The 18,005-nt window shown below is 36.4% G+C and overlaps 2 protein-coding genes across 2 annotated transcripts in view; both read right to left on the bottom strand.

The window, feature by feature from the left end:
* The window catches only part of LOC145765718 (uncharacterized), a 1,283,504-nt gene that overhangs the window by 174,059 nt on the left and 1,091,440 nt on the right, over positions 1 to 18,005 (bottom strand). The gene's annotated exons all lie outside the window — the stretch shown is intronic.
* On the bottom strand, positions 368 to 16,179 carry LOC145765595 (uncharacterized). The gene is made up of 10 exons (XM_082577431.1): positions 16,093 to 16,179; positions 15,756 to 15,782; positions 15,466 to 15,598; positions 13,265 to 13,321; positions 12,040 to 12,138; positions 7,876 to 8,262; positions 2,152 to 3,471; positions 1,653 to 1,745; positions 807 to 911; positions 368 to 753 (listed from the first exon to the last, which is right to left on the bottom strand). The coding sequence occupies exons 1-10, from the start codon at positions 16,177 to 16,179 to the stop codon at positions 368 to 370; spliced, it is 2,694 nt and encodes an 897-aa protein (XP_082433557.1).

The following is an 18,005-nucleotide window of genomic DNA, read 5'->3' on the forward strand; positions in this document are numbered from 1 at the left end:
TGACTTTGTCTTCTGTAGGCTAGCGATCACCAATATTTTTCGGCACAGGGCCAAGTTCGCCATTCATTTTAACCACGTCGGTGGATAGACAATTTTGCGCATTGAAAATGCAACACGTATAAAAGTAATCACGTTGGGCCAGACTTTGGGAACCGCTGATCTAGCGACCTAAACAATCTACCTACTTGAAGCGATTTGTGACGTCTGAGATGGTGATTGCATCAGTGTTGACATAGACTCATTTGGAGGCAGCTGCTGGTTGACTACAGAGATCGATAGATCTAAAACGATGTTGTAAAAACAAAATGGATAAATTTATTATTGTTGAAATAATAACCATTTTGCAAACTGCAGTGCTCTAATTTAATTAATGTGAGCCTTGTCTTTGTATTGTTTCAACAAGTTTGTCAAAATTTGGAGTTATCTTGCTCAGTGCCAATCTCATGTCATCTTCAGGTTGAATACAATTTCTCTCCTTTGTTTTGATGTGAGTGAGCGCAGAAAATCCGCTCTCACACAGGCAGGTAGTAAAATATGGCAGGGGAGCTTTCACTGCCTGCGTGCCAACAACCGTCTTTTCATTCTTGACTTTTGTCCAAAATTGACCAAGAGTTTCTTTCTTAAAACAGTTCATCAATACGCTGTCGCACTGAATGTCAATAAACTCCTCTTGAAACCCAAAAATGCTTAGGTAGTTTTCAGGCAGAATATCAACATCAATAGCAAACGGATTATGCACCCATTCCAAATCTTCTGCATTTTTAAGGATAATCAAATCAAATTCTCGTATCAATGAACCCAAATACCCACAACCTGGACATCGTCAAAGCCTAACTCCGTATCTTCCAGTAACTTCAAAACAGTAAATGATGCTGTTTCTGGGACGAGATTTTCCTCTTCCACAACTTCAGCTTTTGCGTGAAAGTTATCAGATTTTCAGATACATTGACCAACATTACAATATGTTTGGCCCTTACAAAAGTGTATTCAAGATGTTCAGCTCCGGAAATATATCAGAAAGATACGCCACAAACAAAAGCCACTTTTAATCAGCAAACTTTTCTGCCAAGCTATGCTTCTTGTTTATCAAAAATTCCTTCACCTCCTTGCGCAGAGTTACGAATCTCTCCAGTACTTTGCCACGAGATAACAATCTCACATTAAAAAAGTGCAACAGATGTCTGTATGCTGCATTAAAATCTTCGCATTATTTTTGCAAAGATTTTATAATTTTATTTTGCGAAGTATAAGTTTTGGTGTGGCTTTTGAAGCAATTAATTGCTACAACTTCCTAGTCTAGTGTATACCATTGTGTACACTTCACCACAAAATGTGTGTGACAAAATCGTCGGGTGAAACCTGCGGCGTAGTTTGAATAGTGGAAATTACGAAAACTAAAGTAGTGGTAGGCAGTTTAAACTTTGCTCAAGACTCAAGAGGCATTATCTTTTATCACCACATCTTATAGCGACCCAGCCAAATGAACGGCGACACAGGTTTGGGTCGCAACCCAGGGGTTGAGAAGCACTGGCCTAGCCTACTAGTTACCAAAAATGATAAATATCTTTTAGTTGTAGCTGAAAAAAAAAGCAAATATAGTATATTGTTCCGTGTCACAACATAGTCACAAAATATTTAGCCAATATTCCTACTTGAGGCAATTCGTGAAGACGAAGTTGATGGTTGGGTCAGTGCTGACGTAGATTCTACTGAAGGAGGTTGGTGCATTGCAGTGCTCGATTGATCTGTAAATTTGAAAAAATAATTTGTTGTTTGGGCAATAGACATCATTTAGTTATAACAGACAAACAAACAAGCAAATATTGTTTATTGCCACAATGTACTCGTTGTGTAACACTTATGCCTATTCTAGCATGAAGTCATGAAACACAAGATTGATAAAATACAATTGACAACATCAACAAAATATTAACTACGTCTGAGTCGTCTGAGCGCTCATTCACAAATAACGTCAAGGGTTCAATTACCAATGATAATTTGTTGAAAGGAATATAAATTATTATAATGGATTACTCCATAAAGATAACAAATTATATCTTGACATGGCCTGCTATAATGAAATAACCCTCTATGATATAATTTGTTGTTAGTGGTACGATAAATAAACTGTAGATGAAATAAAAAATGAACCTTTGTTTATGAACGGATCCAAAAGGAGTCCTGCTGTAAATTGTACAACAACAGCCCAGTGGTCCTTCAGCAGGTTATTTTGTACAAAAGATCTAAAGTCGGTTAATGACATTTCACGACAGATGTATAAAGCACTGAAGTACTCCTGAAAGGTCTGGTGGCTAAAATAGAAGCGTTGCTGCCCTTCCAAGAGTGGATATTCTCTGTTTGCTCCCATCAGAGTGACGACAAGATCTTGAACTAGCTGACTAGTGAGACTTTCTTTTATAAGATCGTTTGCTGTGATTAAGACAGTTCCTTTTTCTGTTGCTTCATACGCAATTTTGGAAAGTCTGATTACAATATCATCAGATATGGAAACGGCGTGTGCAGAAGTTTTAAGATTTAACAATACAGTATGAAATATCCTGGTCATCGTGGATATATCATCAATTTGAGACGATCCAAGAGATGCTCTCACGTAGAGCTGCAGCATCAAAGGGTTGTAGCATATGGACTTTAAATGTGGAGTTTTTTCTGTAAGTTCGTTCCAAAGAATCTCGGATTGTTGTTGGTCGTTGACTAAAGCGTGGAATAACATTTTCATATTGTCAGATGTCAGATCACTAATGAAGTAAGTGCGTTTGGGCCGGCATCTTTTTGGAATATTAAGCATAGCATGTGGTCGAGAAGTGAATATCAAGTGACAATTCTCAAGAAATTTTCCAAAACAAAGATTCGAAACAAGTTCCCAGTATTGAAGTGGAGTATTGTAATTGGATTCTTCCACATTTTCGTTCAAGTTCCAACTCACTTGATCAAATCCATCAAAAATAATGAAGGAGTTTTCCGGATTGGCTGTTGTCCAGTCAAAAACAGAATTCTGTTCTTGGTCATTTAAGTTATAGTTGCAATCCCCCAACAGAAATTTTTTCAATGTCAATTGTTTGTTGCAGTCATTCATGTTCATAAAAAGCTTTCTTAGGACGAGAACATTTTCACTTTGAGAAAGTCGTCTTGCCAGGCGTTTCGATAAGGTTGTTTTTCCTGACCCAGGATATCCAATTACCGACACAAACCTGTTGGTTTGAATATCAGAAACTAATTGATCGATTGTTACTGCTTGGTCAGATTTACTTAATTTAATTCCTTGACTTTTTGGATTGTACTTGTCATCGTCAGGAATGAACCTTCCTTGGTAAAAGTCAACTTTATGCATTTCACAATAAATTTCTGGAAAACCTTCTGGAGAAACGTCAAAGCTGGAGAGATCAACGTCATATTTGCGATGATATTGTTTGCGAGCTGCTTGTTGCAGCTTTTTTAATTCTTTTGTTGAACCTAAACAAAAGAAAAACAAAAATATATTTGTAAAAAATATTTTTGAATTGACGACTGATCTTATTGGCAACCTCACTTGAGCATACTTTGAGTAAGTTATGGTTCAGCAAATATTAGAAGCTTGTTAAAATGTCCAAACATATACGACACGTTATGTGTTTTACGTTTCTCAGTTTTTCTATACAATATTCAAAACATTTGTGAAGGATATAGCAAATTGTAAGCGAAAAGAAACGGACTTTAGCACATTCACCAAACCACCACGTTTAGAAGCAGCACTGTTCGAAACAAAAATATTTCATTTCGTTTAGAGGTGAAACTTTAAATCTTGTTTTGGTATCAATTTGAGTAGAAAGGTATCTTCTTTTACCGTAAACAGACCCAGCTGAGCAACATCACAATATTTAACAAACAAAAATTAAAATGAAATAGCGAACATTGTCCGCTACATATATTATTCTTATCAAGCCAAGAAAACATTACATTTTTATGAAATACTACTAAAAAATGCATAAGCATAACAACAAAAATATAGTCTAATCTCAACAATTGCACACAAATGAACTGACAACTGAAAAACATTACTTAGCACAACGTGCCGAGTATTTAAAAGAGGAAAGAACTAATGTTCAGAAGAGAAGTGTCTAAATAGATTACGCAGGATAGACAGAAGTACAAGCCCAAGACACAAACAGAGCATAAAACAAACACACATAGCAAAAACAAACACACAACATAACAGTGACAAAGCATAACACATGGCAAGTTAATTGAAAGACTGTTTAAGAGATAGGAGTTATTAGTTAAGAGTTATGCATTTGTAACAAAACAAATAAAACTTTCAGATTGTAAAATGCACAAAAATTCATATTCCAATATAAGTTTGGAAAGTGCTGGGAACAACCGGAACGAAATGGTTAACCGCGATTTTCCAGACGATAATGAAGAGGGAGACCATGCTAGATGAGTGGAGAAAGTAGAACTGTGCATCCACGTTTCAAAATAAAGGGAGACATACAATAATGTGCAGTTTTTGTGGCATCAAACTCACATGTCAGTCTTGAAGTTGTGGGAGAAAGTATTCGTTAAAAAGTTTCTAGAAAACATTTTGCATTCCACAACAGCAGTTTGGTTTCATAGCGGAATGAGTACGTCAGATACAATATTACCGATGCGTCAGTTGATGGAGTAGTACAAAGAGAGACAAGACAACCTGCACTGCGTGTTTATTGATCTAGAGAAGGTACATGATCGGATGCCAAGACAGAAGATTTTCAGATGTCTTCGAATGAAATGTGTAGAGAAGTGGGTTTGTCTGATGCAAGACAAGCACCAAAGAAGTAAGACGCTTAGAGAAAGTGCTGGGTAGGAATCACTCAGAAACTTTAGGTAACGGTCGGGTGTCATCAAGGATCTGCACTTAGCCCGTTCCTCTTTTCTGTTGTTATGAATTGCTTCACAAGAAACATCCAGAGAGAGGCACCGTGAGATATGCTGTTTGCAGATGACGTTGTGCTGTGCATAAACGAGAGAGAAAGCAGAACAAAGGCTTCAGACTTTGGTGAGCAGCTATGGAGGATAGAGGTATGAAAATAAGCAGAATATCTCAAACTCCACATGTCAACAGAAAAAAATGATGATGAAAATAAGACAGAAATATAATTACAGGGAGAAATAGTGAAACAAGTGAAATAGTTCAAATATCTTGGTTCGGCAGTTTATGAGAACGAAACAAACGACAGAGACGTGGCAAGAAGATGTCAGGGAGGATAGGGAGCATCGAAGAAAATGACAGGAGTCATGTGTGACCGAAAGGTGCCAGAAAAGCTGAAGGGGAGACTCTATAAAGCGATAATAAGATCAGCAATGTTGTATGGGATGCATGCGGTAGCCCTGACAAAGTCACAGGAAGGAAAAATGCAAGTGACTGAAATGAAAATGCTGCGATGGTTTCTGGGGTGGACAAAGGAGGACAGAGTAAGAAATAAAATCATCAGAGAACGAATGTAAGTCGGAGAGCTGAAAGACCAGCTGAAAGAGACATGCCTTAAATGGTTGAGTCACGTCGTATAGACGAAAATTACGTCGGATGAGGAATGAGACGATTGGAAGTTGGTAAAGAAAGCGAGGAAGGCCGAAAAGAAGATGAAGAGAATGTGTGGCAGAAGATATGGAAATAGTGAGAGTGAAGGAAGAAGATACTGATGAAAGAGTTATGAGAAAGAGTTGTCGCGGTCAAGAAGTTACAAGCTTTGCTACATCAGAGATGCCCGGTGCTTCAGTGGAACACTAAACAGAATCACGTTTTAAAGTTTAATTAAGCATTCTACCATTTTTAATGCAAAAGTAAGTTATGTAATTAATTATTTAATGAAAATATTGTTGATGTAATCGTTTGCGGAAGATAGAAATGTCTCAATGTCATAAAAATTAACAAAAGATAATTGAAAACGCTTATACCATTTAGATGACAATAACTCATGGACCGATACATCTAACTTACTTTCCTTCATTATTATTATACTCTTGCTAACTGGGATTTTAAAGTAAAAAGGAAATCAACGAGTTTGGGAAACACTCCACGTGGCAAACTTCAACATTCATGAAAATTCGTGAACACAAATAAATCAAACTCGCTGGCAATGGTGGCAAAACTATTGCAGGGTTTGTTAGCTGACCTAGAAGCTTTTACTACAAGTGGCATTTATAGTAGCCCGGATGTTGCATAGTTGCTTCAAATCGTGCAATCTTAAACTTTTTGTGGTGTCTGAACTGTTATTTCTCAGAGCAACCAGTAAAAACTTTGCAAGATGGGAAGGCAGTCGCAATGTTATCTTTGAAACGACAAACAAATTGTAATAACGTGGAAAGCAAACTTTTTTATTATAATTACAAATTATAATTTTTGTACAAAAACCAATATGTACAATTTAACATTTGCGGAAGCTTACCTTTGTTTCAAATGACCATTTACTAGAAGCATTTGATAAAAGTTTGTGATGCGAAACAATAATGAAATCTCTTTCTACGTGGCTAAGATGAGTCAGGGACTTAGTGGATTGGTACTTGTGGACATTTGTGTGTCAGTATTATCAAAAGGTTTGTTTAGCTTATTCATGTTAATAATTAAGATTCATAATTATACTTGTTTCAAACTTCTAAAATATTTTGTTAAAAGCAAAAAGCTTATGTGACGTATCATAATATGAGGAGGAAAGGTCAACAGCAACCAATATTACGCTATTGCGATATTATAGAGATAATACAAAGCGAGAAATGGCATCTTGTTTTTGAGTGTGACACCACAATATTAATATATATTGTAAGAGCTTTCGTATAAATGGGTCTTGTAATATTTATCATACTCTTAGAACTACGCAATGACATTTACACTATTCGCACCTTAGCACTTCTGTGAGCTAATTCAAATTATTGTGACGTCATAGATGCCTCAAAGAAAAGGTTATATGAGTTTCAAATTTCCATTAGGCCAAGCCATACTGGTTCAGTTGTTGTAAAGACTTTATGAGATCAACTGATGACATTTTTACACGTTTAAGTTTTTTATTTTAGTAAAACAAGTTTAGAAATATTTTTGAAGTATTAAGAAAAAATTTCGTTCTTTTTTTCTAAATTTTAAAACATTTCTTTCGATGTAAAAATATTTGCAATGATTTCGTTTCGTTTCAAATTATGTTTTTTTTTAAAGATTTTGTTTCAAACAAAAAATGTTTTGAACAGCTCAATTTGGAAACTAAATTATGTTTGGAAGAAATCATAACATTATTATAATAAAACTCTTCTTGTAATATTTATCTACATTTGAAATTCATTCATTTAAAATATTCAGAAAATCTTGACCAACAATATTGTTGATATTATTAACGTTGTTTTTTATTAAATGAACAACACGCAAAGAGATGTGATGATACTTTAAAATATTCCTTTTTTAAAATGTTACTTTTAAAATATCTACATTCTTATTGCAACAAATAAGTGACTATATAATGTTTTTTGTATGATTCTAGCTTCGCAATAAAATCAACGATATATTTTGCTAATTGTTATAACATTTTGCTGCATCTTTTGAGTTTCCGTTGTTTCGAAGATTAAAAGTATTGATTTGTTTGCTAATTTGTTATTGCATAGCTTGGCAATAACAAATCAATTTTAATCAACTTTAATTTAACAAATCAAAGTTACAATTGATGATGAAGAAAGATTGCTTGACAATTAAAACTACTGATACAACTTTTCAATTGAAATATGGCAACGCAGCAATGGTATAGACTACAAACTCACTATGTCTATCATCATTCAGCTCTATGCCTTGATGATTTAACAACCGAGAAATTATTACCATAAGTATGGAAACTATTTCAATGAAATATAAACAGTACAAACCTTCATCTCCAGATGAAATACAACTTTGCTCCGGCAAATTGTAGATCGTTGTATGAAACTGCCTCTTGTCAACATGGTTGACCACTTGATCAACATGCTGATGATGATGATGGGCATGAAACTGCCGCTGATCAACCTGGACCACTTGTTGAAGCTGTCGCTGGTCAACCTGGACCACTTGTTGAAGCTGTCGCTGGTCAACCTGGACCACATGTTGATACTGCCGCTGGTCAACCTGGACCACTTGTTGATGCTGCCGCTGGTCAACCTGGACCACATGTTGATACTGTCGCTGATCAACGTGGACCACTGCTTGGTCAACATGCTGATGGACAGTTGTAGAAAACTGTCGGTTGTCCTGGTAAGTCAGTTGTTGATGAGCTTGCTCTGTAAGAAAACTTATTAAATAATGTTTTGACTATTAACATTTGAGCCTTGAATTTAACGTAAGAAGACGTCGATGACTTGATGTCGGGATCATGGCGGTTGTAAGTTTTGTTCTCTTTCAATAAAACGAAGCAACATATTTTAAAATGTGTAAAATACGTAAAAAGCAATGCTATCAATATTATCAACATGTTAGAGCAACCATCAAATCAAACTCACTGTCACGCTTTCTTTCTATCTCTTACCAGGAAAAAGACTTGGAAAGGTTCAATGACGTAGTTTAATGGGTCAAACCGAAAAGCAGTCAATTAAATGTCGAATAATTCTACTAGTGAAATGATAATCTGACTTCTTGAAGAACTTTAACGAACGGCTTCTTAAATAACTCTAATTTCTGCATCAACTACCAATCCACAACTCATAGCACAACTCTCATAATCAACTCATAATAATCACCATAATAATAATCTCAGAATAATAATCTCAGAATAATCATTACACAAACTACACCACTATTTATAGTTGGCTGTTCAGTCCAGTAACTTCGAGAAGGTTACATCATAAAGAACCATCGTTCGGTCACGTAGCGTTTAAATGTAAACAACAGAAGTCTCTAGAAGGTCACGTAGGGAAAATGATTCCAGAAAAGACGTTACATAATACAGATTTCGTCATCAGAGGTTACTTCAGGTCATAACCGATAATAACACATCTCACCAGAATTCTACAACCAAACAACACGCTCGTTGAAGATACAAAGCAAGCCATCGCGAGGCATTGCACCTTGATTGTGACATACGCCCCCCCTTAGAATATTGTTGCAAACAATATAACAACACAATCAATACAAAACACACCACAAAACAATTAATTACTCAATAATCAATTCTCATAAGTCCATCGTTGCATGATCTACCAACGATAGCTTTTCTCAAAACAATATTCACGTTTACTGTGAAAGTTTTCATCGTCCTCAAAATCTTCAGTGCACCGGCGAGCGAGATGACCCATCTTCCTACATCGGAAACATCTCCTCTCCGGACAGTCCTTGGCGAGATGACCTTCTTTATGACAATTATAGCAAGCCTTTTCATCAGAAGGGCAGCTCCTGGCTATATGTCCAATCTCCCCACATCGGTAGCAGTGGTTGTCACGGCAACGTCTATTTTCCGAATGTCCGCCGTCAGCAACGCACTCCCTGGCGAAGTGTCCGCGTCTACCGCATCTATAGCAAACTCCAAATGGTCGTCGCCTGCCTCTTCTCCTCGGTTCTTCGCGCTCGTAATATCCGTCATCGTGAGATCGTTGCTGATTATCTACAGAACAATCTCGAGCAAAGTGACCATTCTTGCCACAAGAATAACAAGTAACTTCAGAATCTCTCTCAAAAACATTTCCGATTATCAGATCAACTAAAGAGTTTTGTAAACATAACGCTTTCACAGTCCCACTACAATACGGAGTTTCGATAGATATCATCGCTAACGGTCCTTTATTTGAAGTGGTATCTATTTTTGTCACATGGCCAGTTTTTCCCGTTAATTGACTGTCTTTAACCAAATCTCTCCTCACTATTATACCAGTAGAACTAGAATCACGTAAAACTTTTACCTTTTTGTCTCAAACTTTTCCATCCACTACTGGCAGGTGATCTTCAGGTATTATTTTTCCGCAAACATCTTCATCCGGATTCTCCTCGTCAAGCGTGGGTTCAGGAATCATTAACGCACAACCGCATCGATAAACGTCCGTGTCTTTATCTTTTCCAGACTGATTAGGTAAGGAAAACGACTTGTCCTTGCATTCCTTCGCTTCGTGTCCATGCCTATTGCAACGATTGCACCACTTCCTCGATTCCTGATGATTTCTGTTAGTCTTCCTCCGGCAGTTAACAGATTTATGACCTAAACCATTACAATTAAAACAACGTACTTCTCTTGGAACAGCACCTCCTTTAAAATTATTTGTTTGCTCTTCGTCATTATCGCATGACAACGTTTCTTCAGTCGACAACTTCTCATCATGAGCAACTAAGTACTGTTCTGCCACACTGGCTATTTCTTCTAGATTCTTTGGACTTCTCTCCATTAGATAAACAGACAGATCTTTTGAACATGAATCTGTGAATTGTTCCTTAACTATAAGGTTTGCCAATCCGTCCAATGATTGTTCGGCCCCCGAAAGCTCAAACCATTTTAACAAAAGGTTTCTTAAACGTTCAATAAATTGACCTGGGCTTTCGTGTTTTTCAGGCTTTGCCTCACGGAATCTTTGACGGTATCCATGCTCGGTAAAATTGTATCGCTTTAACAGAGCTAACTTCAATCTGTCGTAGTTCATGGCTTCTTCTTGCAAAAGTCTTGAATATACATCAAGAGCTTGTCCCGATAATAACATGCTTAGCTGGGTAGCCCACGTTGACTTCTCCAATTTGGCTATTGTAGCATATCTTTCAAATCTTAACAAATAACTATCCAACTCATCTTTTTCTTCAACAAATGATGGCAAATCTGGACGTCTAACTTGCGCCACAATAACATCTCGAGCATTATCATTAGTAGAATTAGATCGCTCACCAATGTCCAGCTTTTGTCTTTCTAATTCAAGTTTTAACTTTTCCAATTCATATTGCGCTCTTCTTTCTTCAGCTTCTGCTTCGCGCTGCGCTTGTTTCTCTTCAGCTTCTCGTTGAGCTTGTTTTTCTTCAGCTTCAGCTTCGCGCTGCGCTTGTTTCTCTTCAGCTTCTCGTTGAGCTTGTTTTTCTTCAGCTTCGCGCTGCGCCCGCTTCTCCTCTGCTTCGCCTTGCGCCCGCTTCTCCTCTGCTTCAGCTTCAAGTTGTGCTCGCTTTTCCTCAGCTTCAAGTTGTGCAGCTTCAGCTTCACGCTGTGCTCGTTTTTCTTCAGCTTCAAGTTCTGCTTTCCTTATTTCACGAGCAGCTCTTCTATCTTCTCTTTCGTCAGCTTCTCGCTGAGCTTTTTGGTCCATTATCTTGTGATACTCTTCCATCACAAACTGAGACTTCTCATTACCAGTCAGCCCCATTCGTTCAGCCATGCTACCTAAGTCTTCAATCATCTCATGTTTGACAGTATCCGCCATCTTGACATTAATTTATTATTCTTTCAATAAATCTTCGGTATTCTTCGGTTTTTCGGTTATATTCTTTTTCGGTTTATCCTGGACGAGCCCCCAGAATGTCACGCTTTCTTTCTATCTCTTACCAGGAAAAAGACTTGGAAAGGTTCAATGACGTAGTTTAATGGGTCAAACCGAAAAGCAGTCAATTAAATGTCGAATAATTCTACTAGTGAAATGATAATCTGACTTCTTGAAGAACTTTAACGAACGGCTTCTTAAATAACTCTAATTTCTGCATCAACTACCAATCCACAACTCATAGCACAACTCTCATAGTCAACTCATAATAATCACCATAATAATAATCTCAGAATAATAATCTCAGAATAATCATTACACAAACTACACCACTATTTATAGTTGGCTGTTCAGTCCAGTAACTTCGAGAAGGTTACATCATAAAGAACCATCGTTCGGTCACGTAGCGTTTAAATGTAAACAACAGAAGTCTCTAGAAGGTCACGTAGGGAAAATGATTCCAGAAAACACGTTACATAATACAGATTTCGTCATCAGAGGTTACTTCAGGTCATAACCGATAATGACACATCGCACCAGAATTCTACAACCAAACAACACGCTCGTTGAAGATACAAAGCAAGCCATCGCGAGGCATTGCACCTTGATTGTGACACTCACCTTCTTCCATCACTTCCTCAAAAGGAACATCTGCAGTTCCTTCGTCGTTGTTTGAGAGGGACATGTTTTCTAATTTGTGAATCTCAATAGAATAGAATTCTACAAAAAGACAAATCAAGCAAATTATAAAGTTTGAAGAAACACAGTCGCATGCTTTCGAGCGGTGTCGAACCGGCATTCTATTGAGAGTCGTACCAAAGCTATCACAACTCGGCTACCGACACATTGTTGTTCTAACTCTGACTTATCCTCACCAATTAAAGTAGAAACAGAGCAATAAAATTTATTTTTACAGTTTTAGTTTGATCTTTCTAAGATTCGAACCTTGTCCTACAAGTTGTCGACTGTGCAGAAGCGTTCAGCCGCTCGCGCTTATAACCGAATGATCACGTGAGCAATACGTGGCCAGGAAAACGATCGAAAAAAATAAAATGTTCTTGATGAAAAAAGTTTCTAACTCACAAGCATGAACGAAGCGACTCTTTGTTTACGTAATTGCAACGTTAGTAGACGTTGAAATGCTATTTCTTTACTATTTCTTACTAGTTTAAAGATTTGGAAGTTGAAGATACCAAAGCTTTTCATTCAGACTTTCCCTCTTCACAATCAACTATAAAGTACAAAAGAAAACTTTCCATATTGCTTTGAATTTGAAACAAAAATTAACGCAACAAAGTTTGCATGAAAAGAAAGTACTGAAACACTGCAAAATTGATATTTTGAACAGTCCTAAACGAGAGTGAAAAACGTTGCATAGTTTTAAACAAAAGAAAACATGTGGAGTTTACAATTTCTTTGCGTATCATTACATTGGCAAAAAACATGCTTTTGTTGGGTCTGAGGCTGAGTTGTTGAACACTGGTTCGACACTCATCGAAGGCAACTGTGGCCTGGAAGGACGTTTTTCCAAAACAAACATCAAAATAATAACAAAAGAAATTTACCTTCTTATCCACAACTACTTGACATAAACCTAAAAACGAAAGGAAGAGGTGATCAAGAACCAAACTTTGGTTTGTTGGTTCATCACAACGTTCACAAAAGTTCTAACATCACAAAAGGTTCTAACTAAAACACGTGGACCTGACAATTTTTTTGCGTATCATTACATTGGCAAAAACATGATTCTGTTGGCTTTGACGCTGAATAGTTAAACATTGTTTCAATACTACATCGAATTCAGGCAGCTGTGTGTCCTGGAAGGACGTTTTGCTAAAACACTCACCGAAAAGAGAGCAACAAAATAATATTTTCCTCTCATCCACGACTACTTGACATAAACCTAAAAACGAGAGGAAGAAGTGATCAAGAACAAAACTTTGGTTTGTTATTTGTTGAATATGAAAACGCGTATTGCCAAGCAGTTTTTCTATACGATTTAACAGTTTGATGTTCATTTCGAAATCTTGTTGCAAGATTGTTCCACAAGATTGTTTTCCACAGAAAACATAAATGCCGTTTTTGAATTCCTGAAACCCAAATGCCGTTTTTATGTTGAAACCGTGCCATAAAATTACACAAGAATAGTAGCCTATGATTTTACTGTGCTAGACGCAAAGAAGCAGATTTTGGCGTCAAACTCCATTGAGTCAAACTCCTTTTGCGTCAAACTCCTTTTGCATAAGTTATCTTCTATTTTTCTTCGTCACCGAAACCTAGTCATGTTTTTGCTTTAAACTGAAGAAGTGCAAAAGATACGTGGCCTGATGGTGTCAAATTACTAACAGTTTGGCCAGATGAATCCATATTTTTTATTGTTTATGAAGGTAGTAGAGCTGTTTGCAGTAAAACTGGGCTATTACTGATCCAACCTGGCCCTTCATGTAATTAACCGGACTATTGTTTATTGCTGACAAATACAGGTGTCTAGTTTTCAGTAGGCTAAGCTACAGTTTCCACCATTAATTGTAATTGGGTCTACTCGCTTACATTTTATTCAAACTAATTTGGATTAATTGCTATGTGGTCTTTGTTTTTGATGTTGGTTCAATATCGAGAAGTTTTTACACTGCGACACACTTAGAATTGGAAAAACGAGTAAATGAAAGAATAATTGCGGACTCAATGCGCGATTTTATGTTGGATTTGTCTGGTGACTTAGCAAATTTTCAAAATGTTTCAAGAATTTTTTAAGCCATCTTTGTATTTTACTGTGCAAACTAAATGATGCGTAAAATTGAGTTCAAGTCATTGAAGCTAAGCAAAAATATTTTCAGTGATTGCACGCAATAATTGTGACATCACCGAGTAGCTGTGGTAATTCTATCCCGAGTTGTTTGTTTAAAAATATTTTCTTTTCAAAGATCGTTTAAAAGAAGAAGTTTTAAAGAAGCGAAACGGTTTTTAACAATCACTTTGAATTGCTGTACTCCCTTAATATGTTCACGAATTTTTCAGAGCTGACATAAAACATTCTCGTCAGATCGCAAACTTCAATGAAACTTCTTTTAAACTTTAAAATGGCGACAGCAAATGGTTGTTGAGGCAAAATTAACTGATCTTTGACGAAACTATTGAAAGATTGGAATGTTTGTGGGCAGCCATCTCGCAACCATTTCGACATATTTTTGCCGTTTCTGAAGTTATTTTTAGCAAATTATAAATAGAAGTTTAAAAAACTTTGTTTTATCAATTTGCAGTAATTGCAAAACATAAAATTTGGTGCATTCGATTTGAATAAATTTCGCGTTTGACTATGTTCACTCGAAGATATTATTTATCAACCGACAAATAATCGGTTTGGTTTTAAGAAAGAGACATTCAATCTGTATAGCAGTCAGTTCAATCTAAATTATCTGTATAGTTTGGTAAGAAGTAACTGGTTGGAAAATTCAATGTTGACTGTGATGGTGCAAGGCAAACGAACAAAAGGACGACAAACAATGAAATATTTTGACAATGTCACGCAAATTAGGGGAATAAAATTTATGCCAGAAGTCATAGCAAAAACAAAAGCAGAGCAAAATGGAGGGAGTTCATATGTGAGGCCACAGCTGATCAAATATGAACTTACATTGAACTTATACTAATCAAACAAAATTAATTTGTTGAAGAAGAAGAATCAAAACATTGTAAAGATTCCACAACACGTTGGTGAACTTTGTGCGACAGATTTGATGTCTCTTTCTTAAAGCCAAACTTAATACCAAACATCACTCAAATGCTGTACATTCCACAACACCAGCTACCGTGTAATCTGAGAGAATAGTTTCTTCAAAAATTAGTTGGCTAATAATATTTACAGGTTAATTTGCCTTTTTGGAAAAACAAATGGTTCTAAGCCATTGTAGTGAAGCAAAAATACCTTTCATCTTTCGCACGCAATTCATTTGCTGCTGCAACTGCTTGATTCTGCATTTGTTCAACCTTTCCCTTCAAACAACGTTACATCTACATTTCATGCTAAACAAGTCAAAGCGTACTCACAATCACACTTGGCTTGGTGTTTTGCGAAAGCAAATGGAATGTTTTGGTTCATATCCTTCGGATTTGTATGGACTTGTTTGCAATGAATAGAGCCATTAGGGTAGTCATATGTTTTGATGGTACATATTGTGTTCTTCAAAAAGCATGTGTTGTTCAAAAAGCATGGAAAAAACTGAAATGCTAGTTGAAAAAACTTGTTTCAAAATTAAAGCGTAGCCAATTATTTACTTTCATTCAACAATCTTGATGTCAGGCCATCAGTACAAGACAAGTAATGTCAGCTTACTCACTTTGATATGCTCCTTCGGTAGAAGAAACTGCAATAAATGCGAACACTTAAGTAGGTACGAGATGTTAATTATGAAGATCCACATAAAGTTAATGTCTTGAAATGAAGTCATTGGGGCGATATTGCGAAAAACAAAATGTGATATTGGTCAATTTCTTATGGTTTTGAAAATAACATTGCAATGACTTCATAGCCTTCAAAGAAATACTTGTTTGAAAGGAAATACTTCTAACATGTGTTCAACTTTAAATTGGACTGAAAATCCAGGATGTTATTCAAACAAAGAAAATTGACAAAAACAAAAAACAAATAGCTAAGGAATCTTTTTTGCGCCTCACTTTCCAACTGTTCTGAAACTCCAGAAACGCTTCGATGATGCGCTGATCACTACGTGGCTCTCTAGCAGCACCATGCAGGTTTTGCATTTAAACTGTTTCAAGAATGGATCATGTCATTGTCACCACAAGTAATATGAAGAGAGTTTGTCATAATGTAACTTCTAATCAATAAAATAGTCAACAAAGCTAAAAAACGTTGACAACAGGTAGAGCACAATGTCAGAACAACAAAATATAAGTCACAATTTCAATAAACTGTCAGTTACAATTTAATTCTGGATTTATCAATTTGTTGCAGTTATTGGTTTTGACTGCAGTAACAGCAAACATGAAAATGAAAAAGCGGTTTATTAAAAGCCGCACATTCATAACTTTTATTGCAGTTTTTAGTTTTCACGGTTAAGCCTATTTCAACAACACAGGAACGAAACAAACTTCTCCGTTTGTCTTCATCTCAGCCTCATGTCGCAATCAACAAAACGAAGCTACATCTTCAGCTAGGTTGCGACCAAATGCAGCTGGAATGTTCTTCCTGAGAACATTATTCCCAGATGCCCTTCCCCACTTAAAGATTCCTGGTCCAAACGTATCCTGTAAAATCCCTTGTGCACAATCTCCAGTTCCAACAACTCGGTCAAAACAAAGCTGATTGGGTGGTTGATGTAATGTGAACAACGCAATATTTCGCATTTAAAATTCCATCAACTCAACATTGAGCAGTGGAGCATAATGAACAATTTTCTAGAAGATGTGGTCACCTTGTTATGAAGGATAGTCTCAAAATTTAAAATCAAATCAAAATCAAATTAAATAAAAGAGTTTCAAAATTCGGTAGCGATTGCTTCCTACGGTTTTTATCTAAAATGCCACATTCAGAGACACATTTACAAATTTAAATTCGAATACAAAAACTTTTTTTTATCAGCTCTATCGATTCTTTCTATAGAAAGAGATTACGTTCAAAAACTTGATTTTGAAGATATTATCGCTGATTTTGCTTCAGCGAGAGCTCAAAAAATTCAATTTTGAGGCGGCTATTGATCTATTATTTGCCTAATACACTTGTCCATTTTTTGTCTTTTATTTTGTCGTTGAGTCTTCCACATTTTTCTTTTATTTCATTAGAAAAACAAAGATATCCTTACTTAACGCCAACGGTTTGATTTCTAATATGCTTTGTATTTTGCATTTGGGTTGCACACGCAGAAAGTTATGAGTTAAAATTTGTAAATTATAAAGTCAAGATTTCAACTTCAGTGAAATGTTTGCAACATACCATAGGAATGAGATGTAGGGGTGAAATGCTTTCTTTTTGTCCGATAGTCCAAATCTAAAATTGCAGATAAAATGTATTGTAAGAATTGGATAATCATCACGGTTCATTACTGCACATTGTATATTCAGTGATTATTTGATATATACAAAAATATTACGAGATATAGCCTGCCACAGTACTAGCCTAGCGATTAGCCTGCCAGACAGCAGAGCAGACATGAACAGCGAGCAAACTAAGGTTGCCAGATGTTTTTAAAATTTATAGCCGAACTGCTACTGAAAAGTAGCCCAGTCGTCGAAAGTGATGAAACAAGTTCAGAATATAGTCAAAGCTTTTTTTGTGAATTTAAAACAAAACAACAAAAAACGCCACTGCTAACATTTTTCCGCGACTTTGACATAAAACTAGCCTAACTCCAGGGGAAAACCGCAGAACTGGCAATCCTGGAGAAAACCTACGAACTCGACGCAATCACGCAAAGAAACTTTGCAAATGAGTTGACGTAAGAAAGCGATACGGCTTCTGATTGGTCAGTTTTCGAGATAGGCACAAAATAGGAAACCTTTTGTAAATATGCCACCGGGAATGTCCCTCGCAAGGCTTGCGTGGGTCAGGCTTAACCGCCTGCGAACTGGCG

The sequence above is a fragment of the Aplidium turbinatum genome, chromosome 2, assembly GCF_918807975.1.
Source record: "Aplidium turbinatum chromosome 2, kaAplTurb1.1, whole genome shotgun sequence".
In the NCBI taxonomy this organism is placed as follows: Eukaryota; Metazoa; Chordata; class Ascidiacea; order Aplousobranchia; family Polyclinidae; genus Aplidium; species Aplidium turbinatum.

Coding starts and splice junctions, on each gene's coding strand:
- LOC145765595 (XM_082577431.1), bottom strand. CDS start 16,179: ATGCAAAACCTGCATGGTGCTGCTAGAGAGCCACGTAGTGATCAGCGC. Junction 1,746..2,151: donor GGATCCGTTCATAAACAAAG/GTTCATTTTTTA, acceptor TCAAATTTACAG/ATCAATCGAGCACTGCAATG. Junction 912..1,652: donor GTCTTCACGAATTGCCTCAA/GTAGGAATATTG, acceptor TTCACGCAAAAG/CTGAAGTTGTGGAAGAGGAA.